Below are 18,968 nucleotides of genomic sequence, written 5' to 3'. Positions count from 1 at the left end.
CATTACTGTGGAAATGGCCAAAAAATTTTTCAGAGACTCATCATGGAGAAAGGTACAAAGACCAAACAGTTTCATCGCTGAGTTTTATCCAACTCTTAAAGAACAATTATTCTCTCTGTGTTACACAAACTAGGCCAGACCGCAGGAAAAGGCAGGTGTCCCAATTCCTTTTATGAAATTGATGGATATAAAGAAATTAAAAAAGGGACAGACTAGTCACTTAAGAGATGCAAAGATCTCATGTCGACTAGTAAAGAGAATATATCAGTGAGTTCAAAGTAGGACTTTCCTCAGGAATGCTGTGGTGGCTCCTGTATAGGACACATTGAACTCATGTCCATAAATTAGAGGAAAATCATACTAAAAGATGCTGAAAAGGCATTTGATAAAATATTGCAGGGTTGCTAATAAAAATCCTAAGGACAACAGGAATAGAAAGAAAGCAGTTAGATATAAAATAAAGATTATTTATAAAATCCAACAGTAAATAAAATCCAGAATGGCAAAACACCAAAACCATCTCTATGGACAGCGGTAACTACACAGGGATACTCACCATCCTACTTCTTTTTATGACAGTGATGGAGGTTTTAACAAACGGAAAGAAGGAGAAAATAATCATAATAGGAAAAGTGGCATAAACATTGGAAAAGAAGAGATAAAGTCTTCTCTTTTTGCTGCTATGACTATATATATAGAAAAATCCAAGAATCTAGGGGAAAAAACTAGAGATAAGATGGCCAGATAAAACATATATAAGCAAAAACCAAGAGTGTTTCTCTATTCTAGTAATTAAGATCTAGAAATTGGAACTGCATTAATAAATTACATAATATTTAGAAATATATTTAACAAAAAGGGCATAACCCTGTATGTGAAAACTATAAAATCTTATTAAGATAAATGAGATGGAAATGCAAATAGGTTCTCGATTGGAAAGATTCAATATTGGTAAGGTATCAATTTATCCCAGAATAAAATCTAAAGTTAGTAGAATTACGATTAGATTGATCAAGCAAGGTTTTTGGTTTTCTTTACTTTTTTTTTTTCTTTTTATAGTGATTTCATCTTTTTGGGAGAATAAATGCTGGTCACCAGCCTAGAAAATATATGGAAAAGAAGAATGGCCAGATTGACTTGCATCAGGAGACGTAAGAATGTACCATAAAGCCACTGTAATCAAATCAACGTGGTCCTGGGACATGCACAGATAAAGCAGAGGGTGGAATCAGAGAGACTCCAGGAATGGCTCCCAGGACAGGTGGTAACTTAAAGGGGACAGATCTTAGATCTACTCAGAGGGAAAAGGATGAATCATTTAATAAATGGTTCTGACACCAATGCCTGTGTATTTGGAAGACGACAGAAGCAGACTCCCATTTCACACCAAATGCAGAAATACATTCTAAGTGAATTAAAAGCTTAATTATAAAACGCCACCTGCCACACTCACACTACCTTCTCCATGAAAATTCCTGGGGCTTTATCAATCATAGACAACCTTTTCCTGCTTCCTGAACTGACAGAAATCTCTGGCTGTGTTGTTGGAGGACCCAATGAAAAAAAAGAGTTTTTGGAATCTGGGAAACTGAGTAACTCGTCTGGTTCATTTTGTCCAGGCAGGACACGCATTGAGCTGGCTCCCTTCCTCCCTCATCCATTGAGGTCCTCTGCTGGTGTCACCATTCCACTCGCCCCAGGGCTGGCTCCTGCTCCCCAAATTTAACCCCTTGCTCCTGTGCTGCTATTCCCTCTCCACATCTAATTTTCCAAACCCGTAGCTTTCATGATCTATAATGCTTAGGGTTCCTGGTAAGTATTCTCAGTCTTTATCTGTCTTCCAAATTCTTATCTTGCATCTAGAATCATCCCGACTGTGGGCTCTTCAAGACTTTACTTTCTTGTCTCCGCCGGTGGCAGCACTGTCCTCACAAACACACAACATGGGACCTCTGACTCTTCGTCCTCATGAACTTTTAAAAAATATCCAGTGAGTTCCTAAGTTCTGCTCAAATGTCTTACCTAGATTCCCACTGCTACAGTTTACTGAAGCTCAGGAGACCTAGGCTCCCCTCAATCCTCTAGCCAATTCGCTTCCATCCTCTCTGGTTAGTGTAACCTCCTCCACAGTGTCCTGTGCTGTGCTTGGGAGGCTACCAGGGGCCGCAGCATCCAGGATCCTTACTGTTCAGCTCGAAGTCTTACCAAACCCATACGCTGGCCCCTGCCCTCCTTCCCAGCACATGCTTACTCTCCTGTCTCCTGCCTTGGCACAAAGTCTGCCACAGTCAAACTGGGCTCTGGGACCTGTGGCTCCAGGACCACCGTGAACAAAAGCTACTCACTGAACATGGATTGGCTGGCTAATGGGAGAAAACACTGGAAAATTCGACTTTATGTGGAATGTCAACTGCAAACTGTATTTATACAAAGCAATCCACCTGTTTTTCTTTCAGGGGGTTAAAAAAAAAAAAAAAAGAACATACATTTTTGAAAGGGAGGGAGGGAGGAAATATAAAAACTACAAATAGGTATTTGATCCCAGTATGTGCTGTGCTATAATCTGTCTCAAAGAATTAAAGGAATGGAAATACAAAAGCGCCACCACTCGGGGTGTCAGGGTTTTAGAAGGCAGGTGCTAACCAGATGAATTCCATCTTGGCTGTTATCTACAACGCCTGCAAGTGCTCTTGGACTTGGGGGTAGGAAGGGCCCCGTCTGCTGGGTGGCAGGGCCTGTATGGACTGACTTCCACACCAGGGCACCCCCACGAGACCCCGGGTTGGATGGGGCAGGCCGCACAAGGCAGGGGGCCACAGTCAGGGAGGGCTGGCCTGGGGCTTCCTCTCTGCCTTCCTCCACTTGCTTTCAAATCATTTGCTCTTGTTACAAAGTAATACGAGAAAGAGCTGGGAGAGATGGGGAGAGGGAGGAGATGCCAAGAAAGTAAAACTCTCTGCTCCAGTGAAAGTTGAAAGGAAGGCGACAGTCTGCCCTCAGGTGAAGATTCCGGCGCACAGACGCCTACTTACCTCTACTTTTTCTACTACTTGCTTCCCAAAGGAGCACACTTTGGTGGAACAGGTGACGGTCATGTTTTCAGAGCTCTCGTACTGACTCGTTACACCATAAAAAGCCCCGGCATCATCCTGAATACTGCAGTTCAGGTCAGCCTGTTGGAAAAGAAACGGAAGTGGGGGTTATCATCTCATGGCCGGAGTCATGGCAGGTGTGGCCTGGGGAGGCAGTGAGGTGATGCTCGTCTCAAAGCAAGTTCCGTGGCCCACTGGTTGTTGATTGAAGAGTGCGCTAACTCCAGCTGTCTTCCCTTGAAATGACAACCCTACACACATCTATTTCAATTTGCTTTCTGTGTTCAGTACACAAGAATACCGTACCCTTGTTATAAAAGATCCACGAGGTCTCTGAAATGTGTGCAGAAAGCAGTGTGTGAGCAGGGTTCACAGTCACTAATCTGTAGATATATTTAAAGATTTGTTTATTTGAGAGAGACTGAGAGTGTGGAGGGAGGGGCAGAGGGAGAGGGAGAGAATCCTTAAGCAGGTGCCCCACTGAGCACAGAGCCAGATGCGGGGCTCGATCCCAGGACCCTGAGATCACAACCTAAGTGGACATCGAGAGTCCATCGCTTAAGCCACCCAGGCACCCTAATACATAGATATATTTAAAAGAACAGGAGATCTATAGCTGACTGGCCATTTGTTATATATGCAAAAACAGAAACTTCATTACAAATTACAGCATCCAAAGGCAAATGGTTCCTAGGAAAGACTGGCTTAGAAACCTGCTAAATAAAGAATAATTTCCACTCATTTAAGGTATTTCATGATTACCTACTATGTGAGGTTCACGCTAGACACTATTTAGGACTACAAACAGGAGTTATATACATAAAATAGCTATTGTAGAGATAGAAATAGTACCACCAAAGGTGCTCAGAGTCTACACAATGGAAGGCATGACTTTCAGCCAAGGGAATTACTTACGGGATGGTTACGATGAGCAGAGATGAGCTGAAGGGACACTGGGGGCAGAAGGGATCTAAAAAAAGGGTGTGGCGTGCAGGCTACAGGTAATGGGGACCCTCTGAAAGTTCTGACACATAGTGGTTTTGTGATCAGAACTATTTCTGGGATAGACGTCTCAGTGTGGGATAGTGTCCACTGCAGAGGGAGGCTGGGAGGCCACGGCAATGGCTGGGCCACCGATGGAGGGCTCCCTCCCCTCCAATACCTACCAACTGGCTATGGCACACACCAGACACTGGGCATGGAGATGGGGGTCAGAGTGAGGCAGACCTGGGCCAGTCCCTGCTGCCATGGGCTCTCAATTTAGTAGGAAGGGCACCACCATGGGGATGAGCGCTCCTGAAAGAGGCACAGAGGGCCACGAGAACCAACGCCAGGGTCAGGGAAGCTTCCAAGGATGATGCAGCTCAGATCCAACAGGAGAGCCAGCCTAGGCAGGTGAACACGCCCTGAGAGAGTGGGTAAAATGTGCACAGAACCAGAAACAAGGCTAAGGAACGGCTGGGCTAAAGGGAGCAAGGGCAGGAGGGTGGCAGGAGAGGTGGGCGGGTTTCGGTCTTAAATTCTCAAACCAAGGGACACGGGAGATGTACGTGCACAGGCGGGCCCCAGTGACAGGTTACGGATGCACCTGTGCTCCTACAGGGCCCCCTGAGCACAGCGTGGAGACGACTCGGGCCGAGTGAGAGCACAGGCATGGATAGGGCCGGGGGAGGTCGAAGTGGTCCACGCAAGGGATGGATGGTGGATCTGCACCGCTGTGGGGCCTGGGGACACACGGGTGGACCTGACACCCGGTCGAGACCCAGTCTGTGAGGTTTGGCACATTGTGGCTAGCTAACTGTAACACCCTGACCGCACTAACCATTAAGAAGACCTGAGTCATCCCCCATAGGTTTTTAATAAGGATCTGCACTTGAATTTCCTTCTTGAACTGAGGACCAAGAAAATGTCCCTTTCCTTAGGCAAAACTTATTTTCTGGCTTCAAATAAAAAGAACCAGATGCTTTACATCCCCCCTCCTCCTTTTTTGTTACATGCCAAGAAATTCAAAGCTAAATTCGGAGCTCAACTTGAGTAATTACCTATCCCAGGTAGTTCTCATAGCTACTAACTGCCAGCGTACGGCTCCTTTTACGGGATTACAATCTGCTTTTACTTGTACTTGTCCAGTTTTATATTACTCATAAATTTAGTAACACTCTTTCACATTTTGCTTTTGGGAATTATATAGGGTGCAAACTGTAAATAAATAAAAATACCCAGGTGTACATTTTTCTCACATTCAAAGGCTGGATGTTGGCTCCGTGAAAGGATAGCGAGAAAGGATGATGTCTGAACCTGACTGCAATCTGCCCCGGAGCTCCCAGGGGCTGCTGAGCTCCAGCCACCAGGACAACGTTACCAACGTGTCCAAGGCACACACGGGAGCTCCGAGCTGGGATTCCATCTAGCTTTCCATGGCAGCTGCCACTTGACCAGCACTAAAAGTGGGCCTTCAAGGGAGTGTATGGAACAGTCAGTTAAGCACCCAACTCTTGGTTTTGGCTCAGGTGGTGATCTCAGGGTCGTAGGATTGTGCCCTGCATCAGCTCCACGCTCAGTGTGAAGTCTACTTAAGATTCTCTCTCCCTCTTCTTTTGCACCTCTCCTCCCCATTTCTCTCTCAAATAAATAAACCTCAGGGGGAAAAAAAAAAAGCAGGGACGCCTGAGTGGCTCAGTGGTTGGGCACCTGTCTTCAGCACTTCAGGTCAGGTCATGATTCCCAGGGTCCTGGGAATCAGCTCAGGTACTTTTCAGTGGTGACATTTATGCTTTCACAATTATGGTACAGTTTGTGCCAAAAAGTTTTAGTTTTTTTCCTCAAAAAAAAAAAAAAACCTTTAAAAACACATGTGGTAAGTAAAAAAAAAAAAAGGTCAAACTGGAATGTACATTTTATTTCTATCCCTAATCTTGCCAACCTCCCTACTGGTATACTGGTGTCCCCTGTTACTTGTTTCTCAAGTGTCCTTTTGGAGATAGCTAGCACTCAGATACACAAGCATACACATCTGCTTTTGTGTGTGTGCACAAAAAATGGTGCTCTTTGAAACTTTGTTGAAAAAAAATAGAGAGCTACATCCTAGGACTCATACATTACTGATACGAAATACCATTTTAGGAGTAACAGCCATTTTAAAACCTGAGCAGCCCCACATTTCAGTGGCTGCATACTATTCCATTCCACAGATGCACCCTAATAATTACTAACTGCTCTACTGATGGACACTTCGGTGCCCCCCAACATGGATGCAATCATGAGTGCAGGTACAGCAGGTGCCAACAGAAATTACTTTTACTTTCCTTTCTTTCAACTTAAAAAAGTTTCCAACATTGAAAGGGGTTTGATGAACTATAAATAAACGGATAGTGAATACAAATACTCATTATTTTTGATACAATCAAGTTGTTTTGTAAGACTGGTGAACAGTCAAAAGCAGTCTGGTGTTTTTGGTGTGAGTGGAGCGGGAAGGAGCACAGGGTTGGAGACGTGGGTCAACGGCAGAGGCAACCAAACAGCTTATTTCTTTTAAATTACCAACCTCCACCCATGTCACAGATACCACCAGGCGGAAGGCTGCTTTAGAACGGCAGGCACCTCAGCCCCCCAGGCACAATGCTTTTCCTGCCCTTTTTTCAAATGTTCCACATTTTACTTTATGCACTTCAAAGGCATTAACAATGTAGGCTAATTTGGACACTTAATAGCTGAAGCAAGCACAGAAGTAAACACACTACATAATCAGTCCCTATACACAATTTAAAAATGTTAACAAAGTTCAGAATGGCATTTGCCCCAATGTGATGTGAGCAAAATTGCTGGAAATGCCCACAGCCTCCACGTGCGCACCTCTGAGTTTCCACGCCTAAGCAGCGCCGGTCAAAGCCGCTGTCCCACTGCAGCGGCACGCTGTGTAGACATGACTACACTGGATTCGTTTTTAAGACCCTCTTTTGTCTATTTGACAAAATTATTTGCAGTAATAATCAGCACTCTGTTGCACTGTTTTAGACTTTAACCACACACACACACACACACACACACTCCTCAAGCAGTAACAGAATGACAATTGAAGTAACTCAAGTTCTGTTTTCCTGTCTTCGTAAGGACTGTGCTCTCATGGCTCATTTCCTAATCTACTGTATAACCGCGGGAAGCAGCAGGACGGCGGGGCTGCAGCTCACATGGCTCTAGAAACGGACACAAGGCTGAGTCCACATGTGTTATTAGAGTAACACAATAGTTACTAGAAGTGTGCTAAATTGAAGCACATATACATATATATATATATATATATATACACACACAAAAATAAAGTATGTGCATGTATGAATAAAAAACACTAACTTCAATCATTTAGGACTTAGGCTACAAAAGAAAAAAATCTTTTTAGGAGTGTTTTATCAATGGCATTGTTTAGGCCCATGCGCACATGGTGAGAATAAAAGCGAGAATGATTTTCAGATGGGTTTTGCCACTAACCTTCTCTAAGACCATGGACATCCTTACTGCCAGCACCTGGGCAGACCATCCCCACCCTCTGACCTTTGGCTCACCACTGTCCCTTAGAATTCTCCCAAATAATTTGTTAGTTTTATTTATTTATTTGTATTTTTTTAATTTTTATTTATTTATGATAGTCACAGAGAGAGAGAGGAGAGAGAGAGAGAGGCAGAGACACAGGCAGAGGGAGAAGCAGGCTCCATGCACCGGGAGCCCGATGTGGGATTCGATCCCGGGTCTCCAGGATTGCGCCCTGGGCCAAAGGCAGGTGCCAAACTGCTGTGCCACCCAGGGATCCCCTTAGTTAGTTTTAATTGGGAATGGACGACCTGTGGTTTTAACGACAGGAAGTATCAAAAATGAGGCTATTAAAATATACACGTTATGAAAACCTGCTCAGAAATTAGGCCACCAAGTTATGAGTTCTAAAGTTATGGAAGTTAACTGTTTTTTTTTGTTTTTTTTTTTTTTACATAAAATCAAAGCCCGACATACGTTCAGAGAAATGCCCAGATCACAGGTTTACAACTCAATTAGTTTTCATACAGCAAACACACCATGTAACCAGCACCCAGGTGAAGAAACAGAAGCCCTCTCACCCATGCTCTCTTCCAGTAATCAGCCCCATAACTCCCAGGGGTGATCTAGAGGCTAAAACACTGTATTTTAGTTCTGTCTGGTGGTTTGAACTTCAAATGGAATCACAAAGTGTGGACTCTGTGTTTAGTTCCATATGCTCAGCACTATAGTGTGTAAGATGCATTCAGGGCTGTATGTAAGCTCATTCACCCTTGTCTGTACAGAGTATTCCACTGAATGAAAAAAATACCACGATCTATGCAGTCTACTACTGATGGGCACTGGCGATGTTTCCAAATGGGACTGATCATGAAGAGTGCTACTCAGTAGGGGTGCCTGGGTGGCTCAGTCAGTTGGGCTTCTGACTCTTGGTTTTGGCTCAAATCATGATCTCAAGGTTGTGAGATCGAGCCCTACATCAGGCTCCATGCTGAGCACAGAGGCTACTTAAGATTCTCTCTCCCTCCCCACCAGCCCCTCTCCCACTCCCCAAAAAAGTGTTACTCTGTACACCCTTGCATATATTTTTGATGAACATATGTATGCATTTCTGTTGGGTGGAAGTTCCCCAGGAGTGGAACCGCTGGGTCATGAGGACCATGCACATTTTAGCTTCCATTTAGATAAGAGGGATAGATGGTTTCATTATTATCTTCCTTTTTTTTTTTTTAACATTTGAGAAAACTTTAATTATTAGTATAAATTTAACAGGTTGGCTTTTAAAAAGCTTCTCAACTAACAGTAAACAACCCATTTGCTATTACAACTGCTCTGCAATTACTCTTGAACATGGAAAATAATCATGTAGCCATCCAACCATATCACAGCTGTTCTTCAGGAATTTTCTAGGAGGAGGTATTGATGTGAAAGATAATCATCTGTCAGCTGAGGATGTTACGATTACCTCCAGAAGGAAATGCATTCTCTGAGCTCCTATGGAGCAAAGGTAATATCAAAGACAGAATTTCTAGCATCGAATCAACAACAAAGGAGGCAAACTCTGTGATGAGCCTTAGATTGGCACTGAGTTCATTACCCACCCTCTTGACTCCTTTTTCCCAACTGAAAACTCAGGGCAAACCTATTTCATACAGTTCTGAAGACAAGCAAATAAAGAATGTGCTGGTATCAGAGGTACGATTTCTGCCCACATCAGCTTTTCTCTGACCACAGGATAGTTTCTAAAAGCAAATTAACATTAAAAAATCCGAGAAACGGTGAAAACCCAGCAAACTTATCTTCCCAACAAATCCTAAATTCAAACCATGTCCTATCCTTTCCTTTGAGGTCAAGTCAGCTTAAAATGGTTATGGGCCAGGCTCTGGAGTTAAACACGCACACGTGTGCGCACACAACAAGTGTGGCTGGGGAGGGGAATTCTAAACAGGCCCTTCTAAGGAGTCTTGCCCATTTTGCTTTAGAACCTAGAGATCCTATATACGAACTGGGTTTAGAGACCAATTCTTTCTCCTACTACCAAATGCAGGAATCCCTTCTACAGTATGCTGACCTGTGCTGCCTTCGGGCTAAATATCTTTAGGTACAGGAAAATCACTGCTTTAAGAAAATACCATGTGCTAGGCAGACTTGTTAGCTCTTTTTCCTGACGTATTAGTTTTCTACTGCTGCTTAACGAATGACCACAAACTAAGTGGCTTAAACCAACACATTTGGGGCACCTGGGTGGCTCAGAGGTTAAGCATCTGCCGTTGCCTAGGTTGTGATCCTGGGGTCCTGGGATCGAGTCCCACATCGGGCTCCCCACAGGGAGCCTGCTTCTCTCTCTGTCTGCGTCTCTGCCTCTCACTGCGTGTCTCTCATGAATAAATAAAAATAAAATCTTAAAATAACCCCCAAACCACAATTTATGATCTTATACTTCTACAGGACACACTTTGACATTGGTCTCCCCAGGGTAAGCTCAGGGTGTGGGCAGCGCTGTGAGCCTCTCCAGAGCTTTTGGGGTGAGGGTGGATCTGCTTTCCTTGCTTCTTCCAGCAGTGGTCTGGAGGCCACCCACGTTCCTTGTCTCTGGGCCCGGCCCCCCATTTTCAGAGCCTGTAAAAGCAGGCGGTGTCCTTCTCTGGCAGCTGCCATCTTTCCCTGGCCCTCCTCTTCTACTTCTAAGGAACCTGGTGATTACCCTGGGTCCACTCAGATAATCCAAGATACTCTCCCTAGCTGCTGATAAGCAACCCGATGCCCCTTTGTGTGCAATGCAATATATTCACAGATCCCATGGCTAAGGTCTTGGAGGTGACTCAGCTACCACACACCTCAAGTTGCAACTGGCTCCCCTGTGACTTGCCCTGAGAGCTCTGCCTCCTGGAATCACGCAGGCCCGAGAACACCTCTGTTGGACAGTTACGCAGTTTTCATGTTTCCTCCTTGCTCTTACCTGTCCTTTCCCCTTCTCACCGACAAGGTTCTTCAGGCCCTATCTGCTTCCCTGGATTCAAGTTCTACGTTTATCTTTTAAAACCCCATCCTGGGATGCCTGGGTGGCTCAGTGGTTGAGCATCTGCCTTTGACTCAGGGCATGATCCTGGAGTTCCGGGATCGAGTCCCACATCGGGCTCCTTGCATGGAGCCTGCTTCTCCCTCTGGTTCTCATGAATGAATAAATAAAATAAATAAATAAACCCCATCTTGATTTCGGATCTCCCTTCCAGCTAATCCAGATATTTGAGAAATCTGACTTTTCCTCTGTACTTACTGTATCCCAGCCATCTGACCGACAGCATGGAGAGTGGTGACTTCTTGGGGTCTCTATCACCTACAGAGAAGACTTGCTTCAAGAAGCCACCAGGGTGATGGGAAGAGATAATGCAGAGGAGACCTAACTGGCAGCCTTTAGCAACAGAACCACCGCTCCTAGTAACTCGGGGAATCCTCGCACCCCAGAACAGATATGGACAGAGCCTCAAGTTACATGGACATAGATGTGACCTCATATAAATGGGGTTCCTAATTCATTATCAAAACCAGTCTCCACAGAGCCAGTCTGAGCTGAGCCTCAGTACACAAGGATCCAGCATGCAGGACAGCTACAACGATGGCTTTTCCCAAAGAGCAAAATCAGCACTTCTTCTAATCTGTGAGCTTACGATCTGTCTTAAGCTTTGAGTCTAACAGCTCAACAAGCACCAAATTGCCATCTTTCCCACAAAGAGATGATTAGAGAGGTTACAGAATTCTGGAAATTAAAAAAAAAAAAAAAAGGCAATTGTTAATAAATGTGTATTGAATCAATTAAGAACTTCAGGGTCTGCTGGTGGGCAAGTCCTGCAAAGCGATACGAGGTCAAAGTAGAAGCAGGTCACAGTGCCGGGCAGACAAAGCTGACTGCATCAGACAGCAAAGAAACAAGAACGACAAAAAAAGGAAGCCTCACACTTTCCCGAAACTTTCTCTTAAATAAACATCCTCGTCTCATACTCCTCAAATGCAGCCGAAACACTTAAGTCACCAGACAGTTCTCTGGATTTGTGTCTCATTACCTCTCATTCCGCTAGCCCGTTTATTCACGTGTCTGTTCTACTGTTTATGTTTCTGAAATTTGAAATAAAAAAGCAAGATACTTCAAAGATATGATCCTTCCCATTTTATGAGTGAGGGAAAATGAGGCTGAGCCCTGTTAAGTAGGATGCAGAGTCCTCGAAGGGGAGGGCTGGGCCAGGGGGCCACGGGTGCAGAGCCCAGGGCTCTGGAAACCTGGCTCCAGGTGGCTGAAGGACCAGGAGATGAACACTAGAGCTGCCAAGTGGAGACCCAAGGGCACAGCTCACCCAGGAGTGGCACTAGGCTGCTTCGGAGGGAAGAATCCTGCTGGGGGGACAGGGAGGAAGCAGGGGAGGGGGCAGGGGCACCAGGTTAGGGAAAGAGGCGGCAGCTGGTCACTCCATTCCCACCCAGACCCCCCCTTCCACTCCCCAGGGCTTGGAAGAACTGGGTGGGAATGGCTCCGTTGCAAAAATGAAAACATCAAGAGGACTGTCCCCTCATAAGAGACAGTCCTAATAGGCACTGATGGATGCAAGGAGACGCTGGCATTTTCAAACCGCCACTTTGAACCTCTCCTCTTCATCCTCTCTGAGCCATGATCAAAGGCCCAAGATTTCAAATTGTGAAGCAATTTTTTCCAATGGCAGCATCTGGCTCCTTGGCAGGCGGCACTGGGAGCCGGGCCCTGCAGTGGGCGGCTGGCCAGGCCTGCCACATGGCCAGGCTCGGCCAGGCAGGGCACCACGTGGGCCTGCAGCTGCTCCCGCGGGCGCCAAAGGACAATCGCTCTGCACTGGGCAATAAGCCGGCGGGCAGAAGTAGCCCAGGAGGCAGTGCTGGGGGGGCCCCCCTGGTTGTGGGGGGGGAGGGCAGGCGTGAGGATGCAGGCTGCTCTCAAACCCTCCGGCCTGACTCATTTGCATGCATCTGCCCCCTGGCCCACCCCCTTGGCATCAGTGGATTGAGTTGGGGGATCGCTGGGATGACCCTGGGACACCTCCCCGACAAGGCAACCTGCACTGGGGGAGAGTGATGAAGCTGACCTCGGGGAAGCAAGTCTTTAATACGTTCCCCTCAGACCATTGCACCCTTGCCCAACACAACGGGACAGCAGCTGTAGGGTTCCTGCCACAGCTGTTTTAAATAAGAATAATAGGAATAAACTCAGCCTGGCTCTTCAAGTTACTTTCCACTAATTATGGCATATATTTACATCTACAAAATAGAAGATTTAAAAAAACACCACCAAGAGCCCCTTTATTGTGCAGATTGGCACCCCTATTTGAATTTCATAAACATTTAGTACTTCAAAGAATCTTAAAAGCTTGCTTTAATTACAATATGCACTGCTTGAAAGGCTGGCTGTTTGCATTGCAAATTCCTACAAATACCAGCATTCATTTAAAAAAAATTCAATTAATATCACCCACACAACTTCAGGTAACTGCCACTGGTGACTTCACACAGTAGCTGGGATGAAAGAGCCAAGGTCTCAGCTCCAAGTACAAAGCAGCTGCATAGGGCAGTTCTTGCCAATGGAGGCGGTTAATGAGTCCTGGGCTCCCAGCTGAGCTAGCCCTGCACACATCACATTCTTCAGGTGTGTGAACACTGGCCAGAGACCACCCTTTCCAAGATGGAAAAAGGACCTTTTTCTGGTCTGGAGTTTTTGTGCAAAAAAGAGTCCTTTATGGAATGACAACAAATCAATTAACAAGTGTAGAGTTGCCAAATAAAATACAAGACACCCAGTTACATTTGATTTTTAGGTAAGAAACTTTTTTATTATCTGTGTCTGAAAGACTGCACGGGACACATGTGCACTTAAGTGTATGTTGTTTACCTGAAATTAAAATGTGACTGGGTGACTGTATTTTTATTTGCTAAATCTGGCACCTCTACTGGCAAGTCATGTTTACCAAAAAGAATAATAAAAATTGGGACTTACTCTTAAATCTCATTGCTGTAAAAAGACATTTTCTGCTCACGATATTTTAAGTAAGAAAAACATTAAATCTCACAACTGACAGCCCACTGACAAGTCCTTGAGACAGGCAGAGTGATCTTCCTCTAGAAATTTAAATGCCTTGAGGATAATAGTTTGCTAAGGGCAAAAGCAATCTTGGCTTAATGTTATCCTGACCTCCAGGATCCTATAAACCTACTTTAACACGTAAAAATTCCTTTGGGAAGTTCCCATATCTCTACCCCACCCCCACCCCCCAAGCTATATGTTAGCAATCATCCTCAAGCATATGGCCCACTGATATACATTTGAAGGGCCTCATGGCTAAGGCCCAACAGCTAGCCCTCAAGGTCCTGCAAACCTTGCTTCCAAATTTCCTTAGAGATTTTGACTATCCCTAACCCCTTTGCAACTTGAAAGGTTCTAATTGGCCACCCCCTCATAACCTCAATGCGATTCTTTCTGCCCACAGGTACTACCCCCGTGATTTAAGAGAGCCACCCTACTTGGGGTGCCTGGGTGGCTCAGTCAGTTTGGTGTCTGACTCTTGGTTTCAGCTCAGGTCATGATCTCAGGGTCATGGGATCGAGCCTCACATCAGGCTTCATGCTCAGCAAGGAGTCTGCTTGAGATTCTCTCACTCTTCCTCTGCCCCTCCTCCTGCTCATGCGGTCTCTTTCTTTCTCTCAAATAAATGAGATCTTAAACAAAAACAAAACTGAGTATGTCTCAAAGATTCTTTCTTGACTGTTCACTCTGAACCCCAACATTTTCACATCAGAATATAATTCTTTTTAGTAAAATCAAATAATGTACAATGTTTGTAGATGCATGTAAAAACTCCAGAAGGATACATGGCTGTGGGGAAACTTCACTTTTCTTTTATGGTCTTTTGATCTCCTTGGACTAGTTATAATAAGCTTATATTGCTTTTGTAATGTAAAAAGTAAATTAAAATAGGGTGGGAGGTTGGATGTACTCTGGATCTCCACTTGCACAGTGGGGAGGGATTTCATATATCACCAAGGGCCTGGGTCTCATTTTAGACAATTGACCAAGACCCCTGAGAGGTTTATGACTATGTCCAAATAAGTCACTTATTTCTTACAAAACCAGGTCTGGAGATGAGAACACCGTGACACCGACACCTTAGTTCTTTCCTTCTCGGGTTTTTTTTGAGGTACAGTTGCAGAGAAGCTAATTGTGCTACCATCAACAGGGCAAATACTGGGGTGTGCAAATGCATCATGCGTTTGCCTGCCCCTGGACCTTCTGGTTAGCAGTAGCTCTTGGGAGGACAGGGGCTTAGCATCTCAGCCTGTAACCTTGGGGTGTGGAGTTCAACATCCTCGTGCAGGAAAGGATGGACTCCTGAGCTGGGCTGTGTGAGCAACCACTTGAGCCAGATGACCCAGGTCAGAAAGCATTAGAGGAACAGCTCTCAGACGGGATCTCGCAAGAGGTTAAGGAACTTCTAATTTACTTTCTGCCTAGATGTCCTTAAGTGTTCAAGTTAAAAAAAAAAAAAAGTATCCATAGTGACTGAGGTTAAGGGATTGGGGGAAAAGCAGAGCGAGCTTCTGCTCCTACTTTCTAGGCTGTCCTATTCTGCCTTATATTTTCAGGTGGATTCAGTAAGTCTTTTAAGTAGAGGAATGGCAACAGAGATCAAGGTTTCCGCCTCATCTCTCGTTGTTCTCCAAGTTCTAGAAGACCTTCAATGCCTCCCAGTAGGATTCCTTGTCTCTGAACAAAAGTCTACGTCCCCTGAACTCCTTCCCACTCCCCTTCCACTGACCAAATTCTTTTAAGATTCTGCTCAAATGCTATGTCTTTGTAAGGCCTCTGGAATGTTCGCAGGCAAAAAAGGTTCCTTCTACCTCTGTGCTTCCACCTTTCCGACACAACTCCTATCCCATGGTGCTGTCACTCACCTGCCATCCCATACCAGACCCTAAGGTGTGCCTCTTACTCTGGTCTGTTTTCCCAGGTCTCTAGGATCAGTGTAGAGTTCACTGAATGTTGACTAAATGACTCACCAGGGTGTATATGTTTATTACTTAATGCAAATGCAAAAACTATTTCTAAGAGAACATAACAAACTCCAGAGATGGCCTGGAAAAGCTCTGGTGTGCATCTCTCAAGGTGTCCTCCCTGGCTTCAGTACATTCCTTTAGAAGCATCCCTCAATAAACTATCAGATGCTTCCTCTACTGGCATGTGATGTCTGTGCTGGCTACCTGGCAGGTGTGTCATAGCCCCTGATGTATAGCACTTTATCTAGGTGTAGGGAAGGAAATAAAATGACCTTTCAGCCAACAGATTTTTTTTTTTAAACTGTTAAAAATCCGCTATATGCACTGCACTGCTGGAGATGCAAAAGTTACAGATGGGATTCCTGCTTCCTGGGAGTGTGGGGGTGGTGGGCCTACAAAGTCCTATCCCTGTGCAATAGGGGAAAGGAAAACAGGAAGGAAGCAACAATAGACAGCAAAGCAAAAAATGCTAACAAGCTTCAGGTAGTTTTCTTAGGAAATCAAACCAAAATGGAAGCATGTGCAGGTTCATGGACTCCCGTTATCCACATGCCCTTCCCCCCATGAAGTATCAGAACCTGCCTTTAAGAGATAGTTTTTAAAAAAAAACAGACCACTGGTAAAAATGATCACAGAACACCCACGATATATTATTATGTATTAGCCTCATAAATACCTCTGAACATAGTGGTTTTACTTGCTAATCTTCCTTCCATCTACGTCATGCCACCACTCGATACTGCTCTTGTAATTTCAGGACTTAACACTATTTTGAGATGAGACGGAAGTACAGAGACATGAAAGGCTTGTTGAACTGAGAAGCCCTTCCCTTGCTGATAGCAGCTTAGGACGTGTGGGGAGCAAATCACTCCATTTTGCTAACTTCCTTTTCCACGAATAGCAACGGGCGGGTTTGGTTCCAAATGATAGACTCAAGTCTACAACTCCAATCAAAATCATGCTGAATCCAATTAGACACAGGCTGCCACTCTGGAGGGGGCCATTCGGGCAGCTTCCATGTGCATCCGGTGTCTCTTCTTACATAAAGCCCAGTTGTTTTATTTATAGCACCTGTCATTTTGTCCAACAAATGTGATTTAATTCCTACCAAGATAAAAGCATCTTCTAAAGGCTGCTGTCCTCTTTCCAGATAACTAGCCTTCCCTCGCTCTGTTTTATACGATCTTCTCACAACTGCTCTAGTTAGTAAAACTAGCCTTTCGTTTTCTTCCCCTAGAAAAATAAGGTAAAGAAAGTTGAACAACTATACATGTATTTATTGTTGGGTGCCTGGGTGGTTCAGTTGGTTAAGCATCTGCCTTTAACTCAGATGATGATCTCAGGGTCCTGGGATGGAGTCCCATATCGGGCTCCCTGCTCAGCGGGGAGCCTGCCTCTCCCTCTGCTTCGTCTTCTCCCCCCTGCTCCGCTTGTGCTCTCTCACTTTCGCTCCCAAATAAATACAATCTTTAAAAACAAATATAAACATATTTATCGTTAATTGCTTAGACAAATGATCATCATCTCAAGAATTTTAAAAAGCAAAACATTATGATTAACCACAGGGCAATATCATATTATGCTGGTTTCTAAAATACCATTAATTCAATAATAATTTGAAAGGAAAAAAGAAACATTATATAAGTGCATATAAAATCATCTTTAACAATAGAATCCATAACCAATTTCATTTCCACATTACTTAAATATTCCAATCAAAGTTTTAAGACTAAGTCTTCATCATGCTATTCTTCTAAATCGTTTTTATCTGTAAGGTTTTAAGTAACATGCTAGTAACATGTCTTTCTTTGAGCCAAACTTGACAGTTTTCAACACCCCGGTAGGACAGAGCAGAATTTTTTGAGGCTCCTTCAAAAATATTAGTTTCACTGTGTTTCTTATTTGGTTAAACCCATTAATTCTGTTTATTTCCTTCAGTAAACCACATGTGGCTGGAAATGAACTTCTCTTGAAAGTCAGCTGCAAGTGGGACTTGGGTTTCTGTCTTTTAGGATTCATGATGGAATCATACCCGCACCTTGTCTAGCTTTGGGAATCCTGTGGTCAATACCAAGACAGTTGGCATTTTACCTTAAATTAGCTGCTTCATGTGCCATATCGCTGGCAACCCATGTGCGTGAATCTCAGGGCTGAAATGGAGCAGGACTCTGCTTGCAGGTGGACCTCTTCTATCCTTAGGGCCTACACAGCACCTGATGGATCACCATCTTAGAAGAAAAAAAGTCTGGTTCTCTGCTAATGCAAGTCTGCCTCATTTATCACAAATCTGGTTCCACACATGCCTCCTCGATCATTAACTTTAATGCTAGCTTTTCTGAGATGTTTTAAGTAGGAATTCAAACTTAAGCTAAAATGTGCACTAGTCGTCTATAGTACTACTAGTGCAAATAACTAAGGTGATGGGAGGTTGGGGTGGTGGTGGTGAGATGCCTTCAATGTTGGCTCAGGTCCCAAAGGGCAGGTGATGAAAACCTCATCTCTGGAGGGGCCAGCATAGTGCTTATGGCGTCTGCTCTAAGCAGCATCCTATTTCTAGAACTGTTGAGATGGGAACGTGTGTATGTCTTAGAATTGAGGGAAAACCAGGGCACCTGGGTGGCTCAGCCAGTTAAGCGTCTGCCTTCGGCTCAGGTCATGACCCTGGGGTCCTGGGGTAGAACCCAGCATCCGGCTCCCTGCTTGGTGGGGAGCCTGCTTCGCCCTCTCCCTCTGCCTGCTGTCTGCCTACTTGTGCTCTCTCTCTCTCTCTCTCCCTATCAAATAAATAAGTTTTCTTCTTTTTAAAAAAAAGATTGAGGGAAAATAGTACATTCAACCTTATTAATAGTTTCTATAGAGAATGAGAAAAAATTAAAATCTTTGAGTAGAAAGAGAGATGAAGAGGGATTCAAAAAGCAAAGTGACAAGAGAAAATTGTTTTGTCTTATATCATGGCACGCCAGGCTCTGAGGATGCTGGCTCTACTTACTCAGTGCTTGACGACCTTAGAAAAATCAGCGTGGTTATTTACACATGCACACACATATGTAAAGTATTATGATCAATACTTAATAAAATAAGAATGGCTAAATTAGGATATACCCAGTAAATAGGACATCACATAGTCATTAAAAATGGTGATTGGCGATACAGTGGCATATGGCCACACGGAAGGGTGTCTGATAGGGAAGAAAAGCAGGATACCAGGTTTAATGCATTCTTCATTCAAGCTACATAAACATGGATTATATTTGTGGTGCATTTAGGAATGAATTAAAAATTATA

General features: G+C 44.4%; 1 protein-coding gene across 10 annotated transcripts in view; it reads right to left on the bottom strand.

Moving 5' to 3' along the window:
- The window catches only part of TEAD1 (TEA domain transcription factor 1), a 269,130-nt gene that overhangs the window by 14,904 nt on the left and 235,258 nt on the right, over positions 1-18,968 (bottom strand). For all 10 annotated transcript variants that reach the window (XM_025459518.3, XM_025459522.3, XM_049099154.1 and 7 more), the window contains one exon: positions 3,033-3,173. In XM_025459518.3, coding sequence (XP_025315303.1) covers positions 3,033-3,173 — 141 coding nt within the window. The remainder of the gene's footprint in view (positions 1-3,032; positions 3,174-18,968) is intronic.

The sequence above is a fragment of the Canis lupus genome, chromosome 21 (assembly GCF_003254725.2).
Source record: "Canis lupus dingo isolate Sandy chromosome 21, ASM325472v2, whole genome shotgun sequence".
In the NCBI taxonomy this organism is placed as follows: Eukaryota; Metazoa; Chordata; class Mammalia; order Carnivora; family Canidae; genus Canis; species Canis lupus.
This window is presented reverse-complemented; position numbering and strand designations above follow the sequence as displayed.